The following is a 13,120-nucleotide window of genomic DNA, read 5'->3' as shown; positions in this document are numbered from 1 at the left end:
CTTTCTGTCCCAAAAACCAAGTCATTCTAGATTTGTCTTAAGTCAAATTTTGTCACCAAATTTATAGAGAAAAGTATCAATTTTTATGGTATCAAATAAGTATATTGTGAAAAATATATCTCATGATAAACCTAATGTCACTTATTTCATACCATTAATATATGTAATTTTTTCTATAATCTTGATTAAATTTAAAAAATTTTGATTGAGGATCATTCTAAAACGACTTAGTGGATACCTCTGGCTAGCAGCTAAAGTTTAGCAACTTTTAGCTGCTAAACTGCCAAACACCCTTGCTAAAAGTTGCTAAAGTTGAGTTGCTAAAGTTTAGCACTTTAGCAAGTTTTTGGTTGCTAAAACTTGCTAAAAGGTGCGATGGACACCCTTTGCCCCTCATTATTGCTTGTCTGGTTAGCATTCATTAAGGGCAAATAGGTCATTATCCACCTCATTAAATATTGTTTAGCAAAGGTATCCAAACAATCTTGATAAAGTTTAGCAACTTTTAGTTGCTAAAGTTTAGCGAGGTATCAAACATCCCTTAGTTTTTTTTAGTTAGTACGTAGCAATTAGCAAAGGTAAGCCTGTAACGCACTTCCTCACCTGATACGGTAAATCAGGGGAAATTAGAAACTGACGGTGGCATGGTGCAAAGATAAGGGTGGAAAAAAAAGAAAAAAAGAAAAGAAAAGGGGAAGAGTGGCAACTGACAATGAGGACAGACATAAACACACCAGGGTACAGCGACGACTCGTACGAGGAGTCGACTGGCGGAGGAGGCGGGGAGTTCCAAGAAACCGCCACCACCCTCGCGCGAGAAATACTCAGGTCGCCTTCTCCCTCGATTCCATCTCCAGGCCCTCTTCTCCGATCCGATCCGATCGATCGCGGAGCGTTGGGTTTCCTGGTTGCACAGGTTTCTTGGGGGCTTTCTTCGTAAGTTAAATTCTCCCCTCTTTATGGTGCGGGGGAAATTCGCCGGGGGGGGGGGGGGGGGTGGTTGGGTTGTTGATCTGGGGTTCGATCGGAGTCGAAAGCTGCGATCATTGTGTTGTTCGGCCGTTGATCCCCCCTCCCGGAGCTGGAATTTTTTTTTATTTCCCTTCCTTTTATTTGCGGTTCTGTTGGGATCCTTCTTTTTTCTGTTTCTGTTTGTTCTTTTTTCATATGTTTAGGTTTCGGTTTCGGTTTTGATCTTGTAATTTTGGGAAGTCCGTCTCGGGGGAGCGCGATTTGTTTCCCGAGTCTGCCCTTGGATTTGATCAAGAGATGGAAAAGGAAACCCTGTTTCCCCTGTTCTTGAGGTCGAAATTGGCATTTGTTTTTTCAGAATATGCGATTTCTATCTGTCCAAATTGCAGAGTCCATGTGAGCTGGTACTAATTTTTCTACTTTCTGATACCGATCCGTGATCTGATTCCTGATCCGTATCACCTCTTGTCAGTTAGAATTTTAGAACCAAGTGCTACTCTGTGCACATTCGCGCATAGTAACACCAAATTCGTGTTGATTCCTGCAAATGATCACCAGCTACTGCCTAGTGCTGATATCAAGAGTTCGTCCTTGTTGTTTGTTTGTGAGCAGGTAGCATCTGGGAGCTGTGCGAGTGATGGAGGTTTATTTAGGATTCTAGGGGACACCACCATGGCATACTTCCCGGAGGAAGTAGTGGAGCAGATCCTTGGCAATGTAACCTCGCACCGGGACCGCAACGCCGCGTCGCTGGTGTGCCGGGCATGGTACCACATTGAGCGCCGTAGCCGCCGCTCGGTGCTTATAAGCAACTGCTATGCAGTGCACCCAGAGCGTGTACATGTGCGGTTCCCCAGCATGCGCTCGCTGAGCGTGAAAGGCAAACCGCACTTTGCTGACTTCGACCTTGTCCCTGCGGGGTGGGGCGCCATGGCTGATCCATGGGTGGACTCATGTGCCCGTGCGTGCCCTGGCCTTGAGGAGCTCCGGCTGAAGCGGATGGTTGTGACTGATGAGTGCCTCAAGCTGATTGCTGGCTCTTTTACCAACTTTAAATCACTTGTCCTTGTCAGCTGCGAGGGGTTTAGCACTGCCGGGCTTGCTACTATCGCCGCCAATTGCAGGTGACAATTTTGAAAGCTTCAAGATTTTTATGTCACACTTCTTCAATTTGAGAAAGAGCGTATTGAGTACTGTTGTAGTTCATCCAGCTTGGCCATTTAATTACCAGCAATGTGATTCAATTCAGTGTTATCTTTGCAATCTTCTTTGTGCTTAGTTTATTGTTTGTGCACCATCTTATAACGGATCATGTATGCCTTTCGATCTCTTTATACTTGGTTGGATCTTGATATTAATATTTATCTATTGTGTGTTTACTGATTAAGATTTGTTAATGTGAATTGTGAAGACAGTGCAAAATCTACTGAAAAAAGTTCTCTAGAATTCCAGTTGTATTTCATCTGCAGGATTTGAACTTGTTTTTGTGTAATTTTTGGCCGTTTCTTAGCTCTATCTGTATTAGCCTTCTTTCATTGTTGCAGCCATGAAATTTTGTAACTTTCATTTAAGTTTGATAAGTACAGATCTACTGCCTCGCAAAAAAGGTACAGATCTACTGCATGAGTGCTTATATGGTTTTCCATCCCTTGCTTCTATTTCTTTGATTGCATAATTTGCATTTATATAGTATTATTAATTTCCAGGTCTGGCATATTCTGTTGTGTGAAGTTTATTTTCACTGTCATCTTCCTGTTTAGTTTTGCTCAAGATTACTTATGGTTGTCTACTCCTTACATGTTTTACAACTCTTTGCTTCAGGTTTCTTAAGGAACTGGACTTACAAGAGAGTGTTGTGAAACATCGAGGCCATCATTGGCTTAATTGTTTTCCCAAGACTTCTACATCACTAGAATCCTTGAATTTTGCTTGCTTGGCTGGGGAGGTGAATGCTTATGCATTGGAGAGACTTGTTGCAAGGAGTCCGAATCTTAAAAGGTTAAGGTTGAATCGTGCTGTTCCATTTGATGTTTTGTCCAGAATACTTGGTAGCACACCTAAGCTGGAGGATTTAGGAACAGGATCTTTTGCAAGAGGCAATCACCCTGCTGGATATGGCAGTCTATTTGCTGCTTTCGCAAAATGCAGTTCACTAAAGAGTTTATCCGGTTTTTGGGACGCTACGGGCTTATTTCTTCAAAGAATTTTTTCTGTTTGCAAGGACCTTACATGCTTGAATCTCAGTTATGCTCCATCGATTCAAAGTACCAATCTTATCAGTATTATTCGTCGGTGTACGAAACTCCATGTCTTATGGGTAAGTTTTTTTTACTAGTGATGTTTTCTCCCCTTCAAACATGCAGGAGAGTTTTTTTTTTTTTTTTGAAAATGACATGCAGGAGAGTTTACTAGCAGTGTTGCTATGAAGTTTTAGGCTCTCTCATAACTGATTCCTATGATTGGAAAGACGGGTATTTTTGCCATTTGACTCTAATTCCTAAAATTTAAGTGTAGTTGCATTTGTTCTGGAACTATAAAAGTTTTAATTAATTTTAGCTGTCAACATCTAAGCCTAATAAAATTGCATGGTGCATCTCTCTTTTCTCTTGATTAATAAGAATTTCTCTTATGTTCATTATTTTCCCTCAGACATCTCTGATTTTAGGATTATTGTGGTGCCTTGACCTCACCTGTTGTTTTTACATATATAGGTCACCTGATGCAGTTTTTGAGGGTTTAGCTTGGTAGGTCAAATTAGATTTGTCAGCTTACAGAATATTCTGGTGCATCTATTTTTAAGGTTGATTACACGAGTGATAAAATTGGGAAAATTTTGTTCATGTATCTAAACAGTTTTTTTGGCAACAAATGTTCTACTTCTACATGCTTAGATCTGCATACTGTAACAAATTGAAATGGATTTTGTTCAACATCTGGTAATTCTTACAGTTAAGCAGGCCTACGGAGTCCAAAAATAGCATACGTTTTGTTAAACTCTAGCTTGTAGCAATATAGACATGTCACAATCTTACTACCTGCCAATGCAGCAAAATATGTTCATGTATTTTATTATGATGAGATAGCTGGGTAAATGCAAGGGACCTTTAAAATAACAACCTTTTCAACTTCCCTTTTTATGTTTAATAAGGTCACGACTGTTTGTTATATTATATTTTACTGCCCTGCACAAGAAAAAATTTCCCCTCAACAAGGTCAGCATGGTATTGATATCTTTACAAAGGCACTTGATATGATGCAACCTGTATGGATTTGATTCCTGTCACATCTAAGTGCGTTGGACTAGAGTGGCAGTGTGACCTAATAAGTAATACCTTCACTGGGTGACTGCTGCTTAGATTTCATTAAATTGCAATAGCACTTGCACGGTTATGCTCGGAGAAGCCTCATTTCTAGGTTGATTACAACAGCTTCAATTATAACTTCAGCCTTATTGCACTAATTGCCATTGATAGTCCTAATAAGTGGATTATTGTGGTTAAACATTGGTGAACATATATTTGTTTCATTTGGTGACGGCCTTACTGTTTGCCTTTTTACATAGTTGCTTATGCTTAATCCTTGTCTGCAGCTGTTGGACAACATTGGTGATGAAGGATTGAAGGTTGTGGCCATGTCTTGTCCTGATCTCCAAGAGTTGAGGGTATTTCCTGATAATTCAAACGCAACTACTGTGACAGAGGAAGGGTTGGTTGCCATATCTTCAGGCTGTCGGAAGTTACAATCTGTGCTATACTTTTGCAATCGAATGACCAATGCTGCACTGATTACTATAGCAAAGAACTGCCCACAATTGACGTCCTTCAGGCTATGCATTCTCGAGCTCAGTTCAGCAGACGCTGTGACAGGACTGCCATTGGATGAAGGCTTTGGTGCAATAGTCCAGTCCTGCAAAGGCCTTAGGCGTCTCTCCATGTCCGGCCTCCTCACGGACTGCGTGTTCCTGTACATCGGAATGTACGCTGAGAAGCTGGAGATGCTGTCAGTGGCGTTCGCGGGGGGCACTGACGATGGTATGGTCTACGTGCTTAATGGCTGCAAGAACCTCAAGAAGCTGGAGATCAGGGACAGTCCCTTCGGTGACACCGCCCTCCTTGCGGGCGTGGACAGGTATGAGGCGATGCGCTCGCTGTGGATGTCCTCCTGCAACATCACCCTAGGGGCCTGCAAGACCCTTGCAGCGAGCATGCCTAGTGTCAATGTGGAGGTCATTAATGAGGCAGGAGCGAGTATCAACGAGGTGGATGAGGATGCCAGCAATGCGAAGAAGGTGGAGAAGCTGTACCTCTACCGGACGATTGCCGGACCCAGGGGTGACACACCTGGATTCGTCTCGATATTGTAAGTGCTATCTGCTGTGGTGGCTAAAGATGGTTCCTCTCTGAAGCTGGCTTCCGGATGAACTCATCAGTTTTCTGAACCGTTGCTTGCTGTAGTTATGCTACCCTGTTTTGCTAGCGTTGGAAACTTATGCACTCTCTGTTGCGTTAGGTGAAACCTTGGTGCTATCTGGACCATTTGTGAGACCAACTAATATTATGTTTGTGGAAGCTTCTCATGCTGGTTGGCGCTCTTCCAGTATCTGGGTAGTTTGTGATGTTGAACTGTTGGTTGCCTCGAGTTGTTTTTTTTTTTAACTTTGGGAAAGGAGTTGAAAGATTTTTGCTGATGAATAATCTTCTTCTGTGAAGGTAAAGGTTCCCAGATGGTCCTTAAAAATTAGACCCAATTGATACCTGTTGTTTGATGTCCTGAAATCCTCCCTGTTTAATTACAATCACTGAAGCTTGCTAGTACTTCCTTAGTCGTGAATGTAAGGCGTGTTTTGTTAAAAAAATTTTGTCAAACTTTGCAAGTCTGGGCTAAGTATAACTCAAATCAGATTTTTAAAAGTTGTGTCGATAGGTTCACTTTCAAAGTGGTTTTAAGACATGTAGATCTTATAGCAATTGACAATATATTTCAGGAGAAGTAAATGACGAAATTAAATATACCTTTCAAAGTCTTAGAGGTGAAAATATGGAGTACTTTTGAATGTATCTCGTACCAATTCAAATTACGCCTTACGTTGAGGTTAGCAGATGATTGAGCCGCACTCGCCTTTCCCTTCGTTTTACCCCTGTCTGACGTGTGAACAGTGAAGTTTGCAGTTGAACTGAACGATGTGTGCAATTGAGGAAGAGCTCGATTGTCAGTTCACGTTACATTTCTCCTCTTGATGGAGTTGAACTGCCGTTGACTACGAAAGCATGCGTCGATCGATCCTGCATGACGCGGTCAAAACCCATGTGCAGGCAGGCGTTTGGTGCGATCTGGATTCCCATTCCCAGAGAGACGTCGCTTGTTGTTGGTACGCGGATCAGAGGTGGCTCGGGGCATGCTCAAGCTCAGCTGCCCTGCTCCACTTTTACCTTGTCTCCTCTTAAACATGCCTAGCTAAAAACCCTTGTAGCCATCTATAAGTATTCAGCTAGCTGGTTTAACCAAGCTAATTCCAGTTAGCTAGCTAGTTAATGGATTAGCTGGATGGATCAAAACGGGAGCTTACAACCAATCTCATTTGCTATAATTTACTCCCTTCATCCTAAAAAAAGTGCATTCTTAGGATTTTTAGAATAGATTAGCAGTCATGAAAAATTATATGGATGCTCCTAATTAAAGCAGATAATCAACCAGATATTTTAAACTAGTAAAATCTTGAAAAAAGAAAAAAAGTTAAACATTTAAATGTGCACGGTAAAATACATCTTGGGAAAGACAAAAAAATCTGTCAACTAAATACGCATGCACCTTGGTAAAAGAAAATTTTAAGCAATTAAATGTGAATACAATCAAATCTAGCTAGTCCAAAAGCTACATGCACTTTTTCGTAGGACAAATTTTAAACTCTAAATTAAAAACGTTTGATTGGAGGAATCAGTTATTTGATCGGTCCCATAAACCCGTGATTTGACCTCCCAACCTAACTAATTATTTGGATGATCGACGAGATGACGAGACGGTGAGCACTAATTAATTATTAATTAATCAGAATCACACACTGTGCTTCTGCTAATTCTTTTGCTTGTCCTCCTCCTTTAAGGCATTCATGTGCTTGTCTCTTCTGCTTAGGGCCAGCTAGCTGCACCGTGCCCCATATTTGGCACGGAATACAAGAGTCCTGGTCACCAAACTCTGTTTGTTTACAGCTTGCGCGACTAGTATACAATAATGCTCCTTCATTTGCTGGAAGTGTCCTTGGCTGTCTTAATCTCTGCTGGATTAGTGACGATGAGGCCTTCTCATCAAGCGATTAAGGACCACGTGCATGCTAGGTGCATCACTCGTCGCAGGAAAAATTAGTCAATCTTTTGCAAACAGCGAGTGTAAAGGTGAAGGAAGGGGGTGTTTGTTTCTACGGGGCTAAATTTTAACCCTCCATTTTAACCCCCATTTTAGCTCTTGGAGAGCTAAATAGGAGGGCTAAAAGTAAAAGTAAAGTGCTAAACTTTAGCTCCTATTAGCCCTTTAGTCCCTTCAAGGCGTGCTAAAAGGGGCTAAAAGTGATTCAAGGTGACCAAAAGACACTCCCTACCCTCCCCCACTCATTTATTTCGTCCATTAATTAGGGGTAAAGGAGTCTTTTGTACACCCATGGACTAAACTTAACCCATGTATCCAAACAGCAAAAGGGTTAAACTTTAGCCTAGTTTAGGCCATGAAAACAAACATGCCCAAAATAATTTAATGGAGATATTTTTTTGAAATAATTATATTTCTTAGTATTTTCTTTTGTAACGGGATGTCATCACTGCAGAACGCCTTATCCCCCCATCGCTGTTGGCCCAAATAGCATCGGTGGCGGTGCTGATGGCCCTTACTGCTAGGGAGATAAGTAAGCATAGATTACTCAGCACTTGAAGTGGGCTGGCATTGAACAAATCCACCTGAAAGAACGTCAAAAGAAAACCTGATAGAAAGAGGAAGCAATTGGACAAGTTTCGATGAAAATGAAAGTGCTGACCCAAAGCTTTTCCGGTGGAGCTATTTTCCCGTTGGACCCGGCTAACGTACGGCCGGCCGTAAGTTAGGCCGGCCGCACGGCCTGTCTTTTTCGGCCACTAGCGTCATCAGGTTTTTGTCCACTCTCTCTTTTTGGAAAAAAAAAATTGTCGCCGCAGCCAAAAGCACTGGGCAATCCAAAAACAGAAAATAATTGCATGGAAAAATATACAATTTTATTCAGAATGCACGTATGATTAAGCATACACTATATGATTCAAAACTGCAAAAAGATCATACATAAACCTAGCAATTTGATTTATAACAAACATATCTGCCTCTCCCTCAATCAAAAAAGTACATCATAGGCAAAATTGAACATTCATGACTCATTGTGTCGCGCAGGCATCTCACAAAAAAAGAGAACTGCCAGCATATTATATCACAAATGCACATTACTGTACTTCATACATGCATAACTGATGACCTCCTTTCATGACCTGCCATACAATAAGAAAAAAAATGATCACATCAGTTAGTATGTAGCACATAATAAAAGGGCAAACAAAACAAAAAATAAGTTGGATAAGGTGAATAGCTAGCTTGTATATCATAATTAGCAACAGAGGCACTCCAAAAATGAAAAGATCATAGGAAATTGCCTATAGGCAAATGCCTCATTTTACTTGTTTCGTTGCCAAAAAATTATCTAATTAAAAATATTACTTTGCATAACTACTAATATTAGTTTTCATAGGCAAACTAAGTAACTTTTTGGAACCTTATAAGCAAAGATCTAAGAAGTGTGAGCAAATTAGTACATGGACAATAGCATTTCAAGTGAACTCTCATATAACCATACACAAGGTGAAAATGGTGTTTCAATAATGATATGCTGCAAACTGATCTGCTACTGTCAAACTACTGAACTGATCAGAAAACAAACCGGGCATGATACCACTGGATCTGCAAAATACAAAGAACTTAAGAACTGCACAAACAAGCTTAAGACAAGAGCCAAAATCTAAATTACTTCCCGCGTGGTTGAGCAAAATTAATCAACCCCACATGCAGCTACATTTGAAAAACCAGCCACAGATCAAACAAAAGCATGGGACTGTAAGCTGCTATGAGAACATAGATCAAAATGACAGCAAAGAACATGCTACTAAAATAGGTGGCCTACTAATTGAACATTAAGCCTGCAATACTACTGCTAAACAGTCTAGAGAAAATAAGCATAACTCGATTGAATAGTCACACATGTTAACAAGTAACCATTCTCCAATGATTGATCATATACAACAAACAAGTCGTACTTCACATACTACTGTCTAATTCAGATCATATACAACAAACAACTCGAATGGATAAGTTACTTTTTTGTCAAGCAAAAGTTTTCTAATGGCGTATATATCTAGGCAAAGAGACAGGAAATGTACTTTCTCTCACCACATATGTACTTATTTAGAAAAATACAGAACCACAAGGGATAAAGCTTGTGTTTGCTAATATATTGGAATATAATCCATTTGGCTTGTGATCATATCTATAATGTTGTAAAAGAATCAGTTCCAGATCAAATGGTAAACTATAATGGACAAATTTCTTGTTGATTTAGCATAACTTGCATAAAAAATGAACTCTACATTCTAAAGAATGAGCACAACTAGGTGGGTGCCAGAATGGTCAGATTCGCTGATGATGGGGAATAAATTACCATGAGGAGAGGCTAGACAAAGGATGAGGTAGATCAGATCAGGTTGCGTCGTCATGTTTGTGTGAGCCTGCTCTAGCACCAGGAGCAAGAAATTACTGAATCAGTAGAAACAAAAGATGACAGATAATCATAACATAAAAATGCTAAATAAGAAAGCATTATAAGCATTTTAGTTCATACATGTACACATTTTAATAATATCAGTTAAGCATTTTAGATTCCCACTAATAATAGTTTCAGTAAGAAAACGCATCATAAGCTTGTAGCCTTATACTAGACCTTCCCAATGAAAATAATATATGACAATATGATATATCAGTATTGGACTACCGAAAATGAAAATGGACCGATCAGAACTTTTGAATGCTCGTTTTAATATCATAAGCAACACACCATACGCATTTGATTAATGCTTAGTAGACATTTTAATAATATCTACTAAGCATTTTAGAAGTTTAATATCTTTCGTTCTCATGCACTAGTCTATCTGAACACGAAAATGCCAACCTAAGAGGGATAATGCTAACCTGGCACCATGAGACCTAGAACAGTAGGATCGGGAGGACAGCAGAGAGGTCAAGGTTGCCGTGCTCTAGTCTCTGTCGAGGCCCAGCCGCCAACAGCAAGTTAAAACATATGAATAAAAAAATGCAGGGTAAATGTCTGGGAAAAATGTAAATGTGATGCCGCTGCATGTGCCACCTGATGATGATTCTTGCAGGCGCACTGCTTCTGGAGGACCTTGTAGGGCAGTAGCACATTTCTTCTCAATGTTCTTGATATGTTCCCTCAGAGCACATGAGGGGATATGAATCTGTTATGCTACACTTGCTCCTGTAAGAAAATTCAGAGACTTGTCAGAGTCTCCTTCAGTGTAGAAGCTCTGAAAGTTCATCACCAGTTCACCACTGGTGTACACGTGCCAAATCAAATTATAGTATCATGTGTACAAGTTATAACTGTACATGATGAATAGAAGGCCTCTGCTTCCTTTTCCCCAATCTAAAATATTCACTTTCGCAGATACAGAACAATGCTCAACGCATCTAATGGAATAAGGAATAGAACTCAGCTCCTGAAATGAAAATATCACTTATTTTTCAATTTTCGCAACTACAAAAAATGGAACAGGTCTCAAGCATAAGAGCATCAAACCGGATAAAACATTTGTATGGTACTCCCAAAAAAATTGGCACACATTTCATTTTGTAAGTGACTGAACCGACAAGAAAATTCACGTTATATTCTCCATTGAACATAGAGTTCAGTCCTCAAGGCTATACTATATCCAGTCCAACAAACTTAACACATGCGTAACTCCCAAGTCCGCAAAGAGAGGTTGGGGAGAGCTCTTCTGGTCACTAGATGGTATTCAGTCGTGTGGAACCAGCGGCCCCTCAAGGAGGAGGCTAAGGGGTATATATAACCGCACAAATCAGAAACTAGCCGTTAGGGCAGGTCAAACCGATCAGACCGGTTGCTAGACCGATCTAGTTTGAAAAACTAGCCGTTGCCCTAAGACCGGCCTAGCCGATCTGCCAAACTGATCAGGTCGGTTTGGCTGAGTTAGTTGTTTGCTCTCTGATCCCTAGACCGGTCAGATCGGTCTTCCAAACCAGTTAGACCGGTTTGGTTGACTTAGCCCCAAAACACTCAAACACTCACTTACAGTTCATCTACACATACACCCTCGGGTTTAAGAAAAAGATCACAGACAAGCCCTCGGGCGAGGCGGATAAAGGTCGGTGGAAAAGACAGGGTCGTTGTCAATTAGCTAATGTTGCATCCCTCTTGATGGTACAGCATACCTATACTCAAGAATAAATATAAACTCTATATCCTCCACTTGAGCTTGAAAGTTTTCATCAATACCATACTTTTATCAATAGTCATTTGAGGGCTCTTAACCTAGCTATCATATTGAGCACATCCATCTTGAGCTAGTGAATTAGGATTCTCCCTTGTTCATGATAAGATATACTTGAATCCTTAAGTCACTCAATTTTACCAATCACACTAGATTGAATGCATTGCAATACTTCCCTCGGTAAGGTCTAGATATGATACTTCGAAACCTCTCAGATACTAGCCACTTCACCTTAGCAAAACGCACATGGCCCAAGCCTTCGCTTGTCCAAAGCTTGCTTAGTCCCTCGCTCTATTATCTCGCTTGATTTCTTCACCTATTCTTACCACTTTGAGTTTAGCTTTGATTTGACATAAAAAAAATCCCATTTGAAATCCTCTTCAAATGCTTGTTCTTGATTGATAAAGAATATCTCATGATTCGCAAGCTTCCAATAGCAAGACTAATATGTAGCGTATAAACTCATATCTTTTTCTCATATACTCATGAAGTCTTGCAATATCCATTTGTGAATATCACTATTCTTTTATTGATGATCATTTTACTTATCAATCAAGCTATCATATGATTTGGAGACTAATAGATCAACCATCAAGCATATACCCAAGTTTTACTTTACCTTTGCTTGTCATTGATCACACACTTTCATCACGGAATCACACACTTGCTTGCTTTTCTTTGTTTTGAGCCATATAATACACATCTATCTTAAGAGACAATATCATATCATAAATATGATAATAAAATCCTGCTCACAATCTTAAGCAAACAAGTTAGTTCTTTAATCATTTTATCATTCAATTCACCAAAACCCACTTAGGGGCTTAGATGCACTTTCAATATTTAATAAGTAGGAAGAAAAAAATAATCAAACTCAATTATATATTAAATTCAATCAACCTCATTAAAACTATGGATCTAATAATTAATAAGTAGGAAACATATAATCAAACTCAATTCTATATTACATTAAATGAAACTCAATTAAACTATGAATGTAATAATTAATAAATAGGAATAAATATAATCAAAATTAACTCTATATTACATTAAATGAAACTTAATTAAACATTGGATGTTTTAATAAGTAGGAAGAAAAAACAATCAAACTCAATTCTATATTACATTAATTAAAACTATAAAATTAATAGGAAATATATAATCAAACTTAATTCTATATTACATTAAAATGACAAACATAGCATTGTAATGGTTATAATATAACCATAGAATTTTATTTAAAAAATAATCAAGCTCTGATTATTTTCTCTCTCTTCCCTCTGTCGTACATACATCTAAACACCGACACCCTCCTCTCTCTTCTAGGTCTAGATCTAGATCTAGATGACAACCTAGCTAATAATGAAGCTAGAAATGGTGGATAGAAGTTGAAAAGAAGGTTGGAATGGCACAAACTCACCTTATAGAGCCACCTCTTCTAAAGAAATTAAGATCAAAACCTTCCCCCTTGGATTTGGTGTTTTTGGAGCTTTTCCCGAGCTCCTCTCGAGCAAGCTTCAAATGGAAGACTGGCTGAGAAAGAAACTGTCTGGGGTCTTATC

The 13,120-nt window shown here is 39.5% G+C and overlaps 1 protein-coding gene across 2 annotated transcripts; it reads left to right on the top strand.

The window, feature by feature from the left end:
- Nucleotides 1–705: 705 nt before the first annotated feature.
- On the top strand, nt 706–5,663 carry LOC101773755 (transport inhibitor response 1-like protein Os11g0515500). 2 transcript variants are annotated; one of them, XM_004979286.4, is made up of 4 exons: nt 706–828; nt 1,585–2,096; nt 2,794–3,289; nt 4,562–5,663. In XM_004979286.4, exons 2-4 carry the CDS (start codon nt 1,645–1,647, stop codon nt 5,333–5,335), a joined length of 1,722 nt encoding a protein of 573 aa, XP_004979343.1. In that variant the 5' UTR covers nt 706–828; nt 1,585–1,644; the 3' UTR covers nt 5,336–5,663. The 2 variants fall into 2 exon arrangements, with proteins under 2 accessions (XP_004979343.1, XP_004979344.1); XM_004979287.4 differs by having other exon boundaries at nt 757–936.
- Nucleotides 5,664–13,120: the final 7,457 nt, after the last annotated feature.

This window comes from Setaria italica, chromosome VIII (genome assembly GCF_000263155.2).
Source record: "Setaria italica strain Yugu1 chromosome VIII, Setaria_italica_v2.0, whole genome shotgun sequence".
Lineage (NCBI taxonomy): Eukaryota > Viridiplantae > Streptophyta > Magnoliopsida > Poales > Poaceae > Setaria > Setaria italica.
This window is presented reverse-complemented; position numbering and strand designations above follow the sequence as displayed.